Here is a 12,568-nt window from a genome sequence, read left to right as displayed (position 1 = left end):
CCTGAACTTGGGCAGAAGATGTGTTTGGGCTTTATTTTTATTATTACAAGCTTCAGCTGTCTTCTTGAATGGCAAGTTGTTAAATGACACCTTCTTCATAAGTACATTTCCACTTTTTGAAACAAGATACCTCCTACAATACTGATTAACGTTTTACTTGAGGAAGGGGGAAGGGTTAAAAACCAGAGAAGAAAGTCGTCTTGGTAAAGCATGAAATCCGTTCAGCACCTTTTTGGTTAATTTGTGCTTTTCACTACGTAACTTAGCTGCCTCATTGTGAGGTGTTGTCCTCCATTATTTTCTTTATAAAACACCATGAATAAGGAACTAAAGTTTTAAAGACATAGGAAAAATCCTAGTAGATTCTGACCTCCCTGGGAAAAGTGAAGGAGACAAGGATGGATCTATGATCTGCTACATTCATCTATTTTTCTTTTTAATTCTGTGAACAACTTTTAGCTTTTCGCCTTGTTTCACTTGGCCTTTAAATCATTACTGATAAAACTCCATTCTCAACCAATTTCTCACACTTCTGTTTTCAATAAGGGTGCAGTCAAGACATTCTGAAGTTCTTAGGTGGGGAGTGATCAAGAATCTAGCAACCTCTTTAGGAAAGTAGTGCCACCCCCAGTATTAGGCCTTACGCTGGGGAATTTTGCTGGAGGGCACACCCTCCATCAAAGAAAGAGGCTCGGACTTGGGATTTATTTGTGCCTCCGTCGGCAACAATGCCAGATTCAGTGGGTCAGCCAAGAACAGGCTCTTAGTCTCTTCTCTGTCCTTTTAGAATCTTTCACCAATGGATGCTTTTGTTTCCAAACGTCATAGATATGCCTCAGACTGGTATTTTCTTGCCTTCTAAAAACAGACCCAAAAAATCACACTCAAAGAATGATGCACATCCGAAAGGCAATTCACACACAGTAATATTATCAGAGTAAGATTAGCTTGGGCAGGGAATCTGGGGTGTGAGTCTGACAATACCGGGCACTGAACCTGTAAGCTTTTTCGGCCCTGATATGATAATAACGTCATTTAGGATTGGAAGTATCTTAAAAGATCAAACCACTTTTGTAACTCACACAGTAAGCTTTCTGTTCAGCTAGGAATGCAAAGTCAAAGCAATATAAACTCATTTACGAAAGATCTAAAACATTATTTCTAAGCCTCATGAAAATATTGCTTATATATAACTGGTGGTATAATTTTATAGATCTGTTATTGACTGAACAATGAATAATAAAGACTGGCCTTTGTGGTGCTATGACTCACTTCAGACACTTTATATTATGATCTTTTTACAAAAGACTACAGTAAGAGTCAGACATAGGCTGTTTCTTTAAGAATTTATGGAAAATACATCTTGTGACCGAGAATGAAAAATAAATATTTAAGTACAAGATGTTTATCACAGTGTTGCTTTTAATAATAAAAAAATGGAACACATAATGTCTAACAGTAATAGTAGCTAACATTTATTGAAGGTTTATTATATGCCAGGCACCATTGGCAGTGGTTTTCATGGATTACAATATTTTTTTTATTCTGTTTTACAGCTGAGGAAGCTGAAGTGCAGAGTAAATTTTGGTACATGTGTAGAATGAAATACCGTAGAGCCATTACAACTTTGGATATACATGTAGATCTTTCTTTAGAAACCCTGAAAAATATAATTTTACACCGGATTTTTAAAAAACAGTGTCTGGAGGGGCATCTGGGTGGCATTGTCGGTTAAGCATCAGACTCTTGGTTTCAGGTCAGGTCGTGATCTCAGGGTCATGGGATCGAACCACAAGTGGGTTCTGTGCTCAGTGTGGAGTCAGCTTGAGATTCTTTCTCCCTCTGCCCCTCCCACTCATGTTCTCTGTCTCTAAAATAAATAAATCAATCTTTAAAAAACAGTTTCTGGAACAGTATGAATCCATTTATGTAAAATGGTATATATGTATCTATTTTTTATAGAGATGTCTAGAAGGATGTTAACGAAAGTGTTAAGACTATAGGACTGTAGGGGCCTCTGGGTGGCTCAGTCATTAAGCATCTGCCTTCGGCTCAGGTCATGATCCCAGGGTCCTGGGATCAAGCTCCACATCGGGCTCCCTGCTTGGCAAGAAGCCTGCTTCTCCCTCTCCCACTCCCCCTGCTTCTGTTCCCTCTCTTGCTGTGTCTCTCTCTGTCAAATAAATAAATAAAATCTTAAAAAAAAAAAAAAAGACTATAGGACTGTAGTTTTTATTTCTTTTTGCACTTTTCTGTACAGTTTGGATTTTTAAAGTGAAATATACATCAATTTAATAAAAAGCAAAACATTTTAAGAAAAATTATTTCCTTTCCTTTTTTAACAAGCAAAACTGAAATATTTTCCTTTCACGAAAGCATATGGGACAATTTAAATGAGTTAAAAGTAGCACAGTTCTTTAAAAATGGCTCAGGGGCGCCTGGGTGGTTCTCAGTGGGTTGAACATCCAACCTTTGGCTTCGGCTCAGGTCATGATCTCTGGGTTGGGACAGGAGATCCAACCCCCTTCCACTTTACACCCCCCCACCCAGGTCAGGCTCCCTGCTCAGCGGGGAGTCTGTTTTTCCTCTCCCTCTTTCTCCCCCCCCCCCCACCCCATGTGTGCATTCTCCCTCTCAAATAAATACATCTTTAAAAAAAATAAAATTAAAATGGCTCATATTTAATTCAGATTGAGCATCTTCATGTAAGCAAAACTTCCATTTTCTTTCAGTCAGTGTTATGTCAGTGTTTTCCAAACATCTTAGTAAATCACCTGGGACACTTACAAGAATTCTGGTTCCCACACTAGAGCAACTGATTCAGGCTCTTGGAAGAGAAGAGAGATTTTAAGGTAAGAATCCAATTTGTGAACTCCTCTCAGGAGCAGCCAGTTGGAAATACGTACAATATATCACTGCATTGCAATAGTGTAACGGTTCTGAGTATTTGATAAAATCTATACAAAGGCTATATAGCAATTTTTTATTCAGAGTTGGAATTGCTTTCTGGTTTCTGCAATTTCATCTCACTTGGACAAGTTTTGAGACTAGATGTTTCTGGGCCACAAATCTCAGCCCATTGTGGATTCCTCCCTCTGCCCCTGCAGTCCAGTTTCTATCTCTCCTTTTCAAAATACTTGGCTCCAGGAAGTTCCTGGTTTCCAGACTGAATGTTTATGCAATCGCCAAAAAAAATTGTTTTAAAAATTTTAAAGCATGCTTTTACATCGGAACTTGGAGATTCTTTAAAGTGCAACTTTGATCTTTACTTGAACACCATTTGACAGCAAAAGGATTAAGCAATTGTGGGTTGTTCCATTATCCCTGCAGGATACATGAGAACTTCAAGGAATTATATATCACAGGAAAGAAACGCATTTACTGTGATTGAAAAACACGGGGGTTAGAAGGTTAGAAAGCCGACTTTTCGGTTTATATCCCCAGGGCATGAACTAATCGCAATATCTATGGAACCTCGCTGAGAAACAGGGAGTAATCTTTTGTTCCTCACCTGTTGCTTGCTTTGCCATTAGGAAACCTCTCTTCCCTCTCCCCTTGGAACAGATAGAATAGTCTGATTATTTGCAGGTAAGCAACTGAAACTTGCTTTCTATGAGAAGTTCAATAGAATAACATATTTATCATTTTTAGTGTATTTTATGTGGCTTATGCAAGGTTAGGAGTTAATTCATGTTATAATTTTTGCTTAGGAGAAAGTAAAATGTTTTGTTTTTAAAGTTATTCAGCCTTTTGAATATTTTCTTATTATTGATGATTAAATCATATGTCTCTAAAAATCAAAGGATATGTGATAGGCTATTATTATGAAACAGGTGGGGAAATGAAAATTCAAAGAATTTTGAATCCAAAAAATGTTAACATTTTTGTGTCAAGTGAATGAGTCATTGTGCAAAAGGTATGAAAGAAACCCAGATCACAGGTTAGAAAAAACTTCATCATTTTAAAAATTTTTTTGAAAAGAGCAGTTCAGCCGTACTCTATGCCAAAAGCTGATTTTCACTTATGCTTGCTCTAAAAATGGGTACAAAAAAGCAACAGTTTCATGCTTTAAACTAATTTGTCATCTTGAACATCATCATGGGATATAGAAACGACAATCTTCACAAAAGTGAGAGGCCATTTTTGCTTCCTTTATTATCTTTTCAAATGTTTTGGCATTGCAATTGAAGTGATTTTATTAATATTTAGAAATTTAAAACCATTTCATCATTTCCCTAATACACGTTTCTTAGCAACTATTTCTGCTTCAGTCAGAGATACTATGTCTTTTTGTATATGCTTCACAAAGAAGTATCCTTTATAACTTGCAAACATGAATCTCAGAAAACAGATTAGATAGCACCCATTTTGAACTTCTTCACAATTTTCACTGTAATGCTTTTCATTTGCTCTTCTTAAAGAAAGCCTGTGGCTGGCCTTTTGGGGCAGGGGGTGGGGGGAAGAAAAATGCCTGGCTCCAAGAAGTGACCAGGATCCATATATCCACATTCAATGTTTTCAAAATCACTGCAAAATTAAAATTTAACTTTTTTTTATTTTCAGTTTTCATTTACTTTCAAGGTTTTTTTGTGGTTATTTTGTTCAGTTTAGTAAAAACAAAAAATTTAAACTAGTGCACAAACTGGTTTTCTGGTGAATGTAAATACCAGAACTTAAATTCACAGAAAAAAAAAAAAAAGACAATTTAAAAAAATCTGCAGTCACAGGTTCCTTTGAAACCATACATCAGTCCCCTTACAAAACCATGTCTTGTTTCTGGTGAAATGGATCCTTCCTTTATCTGACGTCAAGTGACTAAATTTTTGTTTTCCTCAGAAAGACTCTTGGCTAGGGTTTCCACTTGTCTTTATATTTACTTAGTAAGAGGTGTCTGTGACTATTCACTTTCAGAAAAAGAAGAAAAACAGAGGAGAGAATCTGTGTCTTCAAGAGGGTAAGGGACAGAGTATCAAAATGGCCTGGAAAATGTTTAACATTAACGTCAGAAAGTCAAATGTTCACCTAGGGCTCAGCTGGGAAGAAACAAAAGAAAAATCACTATGCAGTCAAAGAATGGCTTCATTTTTCTAGAAGGTGACCCTCCAGGAGAGTCCCTTAGCAACAGTCTCGAAGTTCCAGAAACTGTCCTAAACCCTGATGGTCAGCTTCGGCGTCTGTCTGGAACTCGAACTTCTTGCCCGGTCTTTCTACCAGGGAAATGCATGTCGTGGTGGTGGCAACAGCCTTGATACTGCTCCTAAGCATGGGGTGGACCTCAGACTCTCTCTGCTCACCCACCATTTTTTACAGAGACTGTTGGATCCGTCGCTTCCCAGGGCTTCTGATTGACCTGGAGGAGTCTCAGAAGCTGGGAGCTCAGTTCCTGAAGTATTATTCTGAAAGCACAGGCCAGAAATGCAGCAGGAGCTGCTGCCTTAGGAAGGATGGTAAGTATTAATGATATGCCTGCGCAAAAATCAGGAGAAACTTATAAAATGAAGATCTAAGTAAGGAGCCCTAGGCAGAGGTTCCAGTGAACAAACAGATGAACAGGACGAGGGAAGGTGAGGGAGAGACATGGGGATGGGGGAGAGCGGCAGAGAGATTGAGACTGACTTTGCTGTTTGGGTCAGTGCCGGCTCAGTTTACAAATCTGGTAATGATCCAGAATGCCATGGAACCCACAGGTAACAGAGAATCTTCTTTTCTTCACTAAAGTGCTAAATGAAACTATTTCCTCAACGGTTAACTAACGATATTTCCATAGCCCCCAAATATGGCATATTTGATTTCAAAAATATTTATAATAATTTCCTTTTCAAAGTTCTTTTGGTGATATTGGTATTTCAAATTTTTGAAATGTGCTTGCTTGTGTTGAGCAAATGCGGGTTGCACTGAGCAGGAATTTCAATTGTGACTGGTGTTTTGAAAGACATAGGTAGATATATGTCAAATAGCAAAAAAGAAAGAAAAGAAATATATATATTAAATATTCTGATTTTTTTTGTCTGAAATCCAGAATCAGAGCATCATCCATGTAATATGATCAAGGCTTATAATGAGGAAAACATTTCATTATTGCAGAATTTCCAGTTAGAATCGTCTAAAGACTTCTTTCATTTGTTTTTCATTTTTCCAAGATTTTAAAGCTACTTGGAAAGAAACAGCAAAAGCAACACAACACTTTAAAATAATTCTCTTGGTTCTTCCATACTTTCTTTCCATGGTTTGATACCAACTTATTAATGGCCAGTGCCTCCTATCCAAGTCTGCATGGAAGATTTCTGGGATGCAGATTGAGGCTACCGGAGGGTGTAAACCACCACAGTGTGAGAAGCTGCCCCAGGCTAAGCCCTCAAAAGTTAATCACACAAGAAAACAATTAATTTCTTGCACACAATTAATTTCTTGCACACAAGAAAACAATTAATTTATTAAAGGGAAATCTTTTTTTTTTTTTAAGAATTTATTTATTTATTTGAGAGAGAGAGCACAAGAGAGCACACAAGCAGGGGGAGCGGCAAAGGGAAAGGAGAAGCAGACTCCCCTTTGAGCAGGGAGCCCAACGTGGGGCTCGATCTCAGGACCCTGGGATCATGACCTGAGCCGAAGGCAGACGCTTAACTGACTGAGCCACCCAGGTGCCCCTAAAGGGGAATCTTTTTGAAAAGGTTGCCAATCCAGATTTTCACCTTAGAGATGCTTCTAATTCCCATAAGCCTTGAGGAAGGTGGGTGAGGGGGGATATCTTTCAGCATTTTCCCATGGCATCAATTTACCTGACTGTCCATCGCAGGGAAACTTTGTTCTCTCGACTTCCAGGGATACTATAAGCATCCAGTAGAATTCCATGATTTTAGAGCCTCTGTAGCTTCCAAGTTGTGGTTTTCTTCCTCCAAAAGAAAGGGCACGAACACACGTCTCTGTTTTTAGCTGGAAGCCAGAACTTTAAAAAGCCACAGTCCTGCAATAGCTAACCTGTTTGGAACTGGAACTCTAAAGTGTACACAAAGAGGAATATAAAACATCTTTTAAAATTGCTCTCTTTACAGCATCAATTATTTTCTTATCAAAAATTTAGATGTCTAAATTTGAATATTTTTTAGTCCTTTCCCTTGAACTTGACAGCCCAGTCTTTAGGGAATGCATTTGTAATCTAAAATGTATTAGCAATGTATTATTAATTGAATTCTGCCCTCTTCTTTATCCTCCTGGATGCCCCAGAAGTAACGGGGTGGAGGGGGGATGAAGCTCCCCACAGTTAACCTTACACAGAAGCAGCAGAGGTTTTGCCAACCGCAATTCCACAACAGCTTTAGGCATACTCTGAGGTCTAGTAATTGTATGCTATTCCTCTGTAATCTTATTTTATTAAAGAAGTTGATACCTTTGGTCAATGGATATTTCCCAGCGCATGGTCCCTACTACACTGCAGCAGGAGGAAAGCCTGTTTTGCACTTTGGGGAGGACAGACTGAAGACTGGCACTCAGCAAATCACACTTCAGGTTTTCCAGAAATAACATGGTCTGTTTTATGGAGCAAACTTATTTAGTAGAAGGGGGATGGCATCAGTGATGTACCCCTACCCATTAGAATTCCAAATGCTCACATCCTTGTCAGTAGACTCTCTTCCTCTTTAAAGGACACTGAATAGGCTTTTCGTTGGATGTGATTTGCAACATGGGACTAGTGTTCCCCTATAATCAGGATCAGGGTAGTGTTCACCTGGCCTGCTGCCTTTCCACCATCTGGGCCTCTCCCAGTAATTGCAGTTTTTGCCTTCCCATGACTCCCTCTTTTGTTACATCTGTCACGTTATTTTCTTATTTCTTTCTCTGGTGAACTCCAGTGCCTTAGCATTCTGAGAGGGCACTGCAACTATAAATCTGATAAGCCCGAGGGGCTTCTGTAGCCAATTGAACTTTTCATGAACATAAAATACTGGGATTGGAAAATGATTCCGGGTAATCCTGTGTGGAATGGAATGTGTGAAAGATTAGAGAAAATCAGTGGATAGTTTCTTTTAAAAGGGCATTTTCCATATTCAGGGAAACCAGTTACTGTAGTTCACAATGTTCTGTAAGATGTCTGAACATAGCCCTGCAATATACTGCTGTTAATCCAATGTTCTTGAAAGAAATATAAATTACTCAGAGCTCATCAAGCTGGGAGAAACCAAAACCATCTGCAGATGCACTTTTCCTTTCAGTTTCCTGTAACGTGGCTGTCTTCTACCATGATCCTATTCATGACAACGTCAACTGCCTCCATATTCACTGCCCCACGCTGGAGAGCTGCATATTAGAGCCCGGAACCAGTGCCATTTTATACAACATAACAGAAGGTAATGACTTATGTATTTTGTATTTATGTTGAAGAATGTTGGTAATGCTCTAGTAGAGATGTATAACCCTAGAAACTGGCTGGCAACAACCTGAATCATTATTTTCCAGCAATCTCTATCTGGAAAAGGTTTGGGCATCCAGGGCAGAAAACTAAAAGTAAATTCGCTTTAGTTTGGCATGCTCGGCAATGATGAGTTCATTCCAGATGGTAACAAATCATATGTGATTGAAGAAGAGCTTAAGCATTACATTTATTCCAGGAGCCCCCAGCAAGAGGCAAAAAAGGCATTTCTACTGGGGGGGCTAAGGGTGCTACCAGGAATAAAGAAAAAGCTTCATGGCAGTTTTGAGGTCCATCGACACTGCATACAAGGATTCTACAAAGATGGATGTCAAGGACAAGGAAATGCACTTACGAACATACATTAGCATACCAATGGTCCCAAGATAACCAAGATATCCATTATTTTAGATAAATACACACTCAAGTGTCCCTTGCCCATGTATATAAACTCAGGCTGCAAACTGGTAAACACGAAAGAATAGATTTTTGCCATCCAAATACAAAGGCGATAAATTTCGTCATCGATTTGTACTTACTGAACAGCTAATTCAGGCTGGGAGCAGCACTGCAGAAGATGGCAGCCATATCTCTGCCCTCGAGTTTCTTACAATCTAGTTGATGTGACAAATCTCACAATTAGTGTACAATGTGTAATTGAATACCAAAATGTGTGATACTGCCTCAAGTACAAGCACTCAAAAGAAGAGGAGACTAAAGAAAGCTAAATTCAGAGGCAGCTTTGTGGAAGAGGCCTGGCAGAGGCAAGATAAGGAGTTCTGTGTCACACCACTGGAAAGTAAGAAAACAGGTCTGGCTACAAAAGGGGCACATTTGGGGTTGCAATGAAAATCTGGGTAAGATAGGGTAGGCCAGGTTACAAAAGGGCTTTGGACAGAGCAGTGTTTTGGTTTGACTTTGTCAGCAAGAGAGAACCAGCAAAGGCATTTAATGAGAAAATGCCATCATTAAAGTGATGAGTGTGGTGGTCTTTAGTCTAGGAAAATTATATGCGGGATGCAAATTAGAATATCTAGTCAGGGAGGCATTAGATCTGGAGAAGGTGACCATAACTGCAAATGAACAGGAGGGATGACTACCAGCACTTTGGGAGGGAACTGGATAGGACCTAGTTACTTCTTGGATGAAGGAAAAGAAGAGAGAGGAGTCAATGATTCCTCTGTGTACATACAGATTCCAGCATGGATGATGGAAGATTGGTGAGGTCACTGAAAGAGACAGAGAGCCAGACAAAATGATTCTGGCTTTGGGAATGTTCAGTGATGACATGAGATGTCTAGGTGAGAACCCTCAGTAGAGCACAGGAGAAATGAGACCGGAGACCAAGAAAGGGGAAATAACTGGTCATGTGGATTTCAGTGTCACTGATGCAGTGGTGACAGTTGATGAGGATACTCGTGTGTGTGTGGTGAATGGGTGAGATGAAGGGATAATTCAGCAGAAGACCAAGGACTAAAGATTGTGGAAAGCACACAACCAGTTTGGACCAAGGAGAGAACTAGCTAAAGAAAGAAAAAATGAGAAGCAGGCAGTCTGAGGTAAAGTGCCAAGAGAATCTGTGTTCCAGGGAGTCACGGAGGGGGAATTTTAAGGAAAGGATGGCCAGCAGTATTGAGGATAAAAGAGAAGTCAAAGCAATGAGGCTGATCAGGAAATATGGAAACTACTGATTACCTCAGAAGCATAATTCTGACAGAATAGCGAGGATGGAACAAGATGGCAGAAGGCAAACAACAAAGAAAGGAAATGGATGTTGGTGTGTCTAGAGGGAGAGAGGGAGAGAGACAGAAACTGACAGGAGAGACAATTGAAAAGCTGTTGAGAGGTTTTTCTTCCCCTTTACAGATGGAGCAATATTTGCATGTGTCTGAAGTCAGAGGGAAAGGAGTTCCTTTACAAGAGAGAAAATACTGAAGACAAAGTCAGGACCCTCAGGGACCGGGATAGGGAGGAGTCGGAGGGCTTTGCTCATGATTTTGAATACAGTTACACTTCTGTATTATTTATCTTTTAAAACTTTAAGATGCCATATATCTCAAATGGTTACTGTCTTTTGCAATTCTTGCACTAACATTGGCTATTGTTACCCAGGCAGACACAAAGAATCTTCTATGATGTAGCCAAAGTTGTTTATAACAGAAAGTGTTCTAGAAAGTTAAGTTCAAATGTGGTCAGTATGTTTCTAAGCCTTTTCAGAAGTATGCAATAGTAGAATTTGAACGTAAGCTTAGTTCACTAACTCAGTGGCAAACCCAAGGCTTCTCCAACCTGTGCTTTGAGGTTCTCTCATTGAAATAAAAAATAAAATGAATGATGCCTTATTTATCTTTCAGGTATAGATCCAGATTTGCTGGTTTTTGAACAATCATCTCCCACATATCTAAATACCCGTTCTTCATCTAACACATGGGACAGACTAAGGATTTTAAAAGCTACACATTTAGATAAACAACAAACTACCGTGATAAACCAAATGCTACCATCAACAGAGGCACCATCATCAACCCCACATCAAGATTTGGTTGTCAACACAAACAATACCAGGTATTCCAAGGAATTAACCACAGATTCCTGGGCAAGACTCATTTCCCTGAATGACTCCATTACCACAGAGGTAAATATGGTGTCACACAGCACTGATTTCATCAATAACCCAGATAACAAGACTATTTCTCCTTTCTTTGTTCCCATAGACACGAAACTTTTTCATAGGCCTATTCCATCCCAAGTCAATAGTAGCAAGCAATTACTAAACAAAACCAAGGGGTCCAACAGCAGAAACCACACATGTGAGAATGAAGACATGACATCTGAATGGGCATCTGTGACTTCAAAGATGTGGCTGGCTCCGGTGGTCCTCTGTACCTCTGTCATCTTTCTTTGCTGTTGTGTAATCATCCTGGCATCTGGATGCTGTAGAAAGCAGCAGGGCCAGTATAAGCCAGGACAGAGAAAGTCAGGATCCAAGCATATTAAAAAATTTAACAGTCTAAAGGAGAACTCTTAATAGTAAAAGTTACAGGGAGATTGTAAGCTTTCAAGAGTATCATTTTTAGTTTTCTGTAAGACAAGGGCTCTTTGGTTAAAAAAAAAATAATTGCACAGGATGCTCACTCCTACCAGTCTCTAAAAAAGGCCAAATGCTTGATAAACTTAAGTGCTTTTTTGGATTATTTCTATTTTTTGAACAGTGTACCCTTTGCCAAAGTTCCAAAATTCTGACCCCTGCAGTTATTTAGCACTGTATGAGAGATATGCTTCTAAGTGCTGTACATATATTCATTCATGGATATAATTTTATGAATTAGGTGTACTTTTATTAACCATTATAGTATTATTATCACATTGTACAGATGAGGAAAATGAGAAGAGAGAGGCTAAATATCTTCCCTAAAATCACACAGCTAATAAGTAGTGAAGGCAGGACTTAATAGGTAAGCTGGTTCAAAAGTTCATGCTTGAAATCAGTTTGATTAAAAGCTTCCATTTTCCCAAAAAGCATGGAAAAAAGATACAGAGAGGAAAACACCATAACATCATATTTATCTCCTGTTAAGGTCAAATTATTGTCATGTATGTTAATAAAACCTTTTAGTGGTTTGGACAGAAGAGCGATATTATTACAGTTACTAACCCATGTGCAAATGCTGCCTTTTTTTAATACAGTTTTAATGTTCACTTGATTAATTCCTTTTAATCCTAAGCCATCTTCATTTTTTTAAAGCTGACATGCCTTTAAATAACTCTGGTACTGCAATCTTTGAGTTTTGTGTTATCTCTGTTGAATAAAGCTTGGGAGTTTTAGTTTACATCCCTCACGTGTATGCACTGTTTCCTAGGTGCAAATATTAGCTGTAGGTATTTGAGCTCTGTCCACCCCCACCCTGAAGTGCAGACACTTTAATTCAATCAAGTCTCCAGTGATTTTAAACTTTAGACCCTTAATCTAATCCTGGAAACTCTTTTTAAATGTGAGGACAGATATTAAAAGATAGCCAATAAGCCTGAAGAATAGATAAGAGGAAATCCTATTATAGGATTAATAAAATAGTACTGTTCTCTCATATGTTAAAACAAATTGTCCAGTGGCTTAAGAGGTGTTTCTGTTTCTTTCCCTAATGTTGATACTGTGTGGGGGAA

At 38.9% G+C, this 12,568-nt stretch overlaps 1 protein-coding gene across 1 annotated transcript; it reads left to right on the top strand.

The window, feature by feature from the left end:
- The first annotated feature begins 5,153 nt into the window (after window positions 1–5,153).
- On the top strand, window positions 5,154–12,568 carry MANSC4 (MANSC domain containing 4). The gene is made up of 3 exons (XM_032432705.1): window positions 5,154–5,447; window positions 8,211–8,345; window positions 10,762–12,568. The coding sequence occupies exons 1-3, from the start codon at window positions 5,219–5,221 to the stop codon at window positions 11,433–11,435; spliced, it is 1,038 nt and encodes a 345-aa protein (XP_032288596.1). The 5' UTR covers window positions 5,154–5,218; the 3' UTR covers window positions 11,436–12,568.

Source organism: Phoca vitulina, unplaced genomic scaffold, assembly GCF_004348235.1.
Source record: "Phoca vitulina isolate PV1807 unplaced genomic scaffold, GSC_HSeal_1.0 scaffold49, whole genome shotgun sequence".
NCBI lineage: Eukaryota > Metazoa > Chordata > Mammalia > Carnivora > Phocidae > Phoca > Phoca vitulina.
This window is presented reverse-complemented; position numbering and strand designations above follow the sequence as displayed.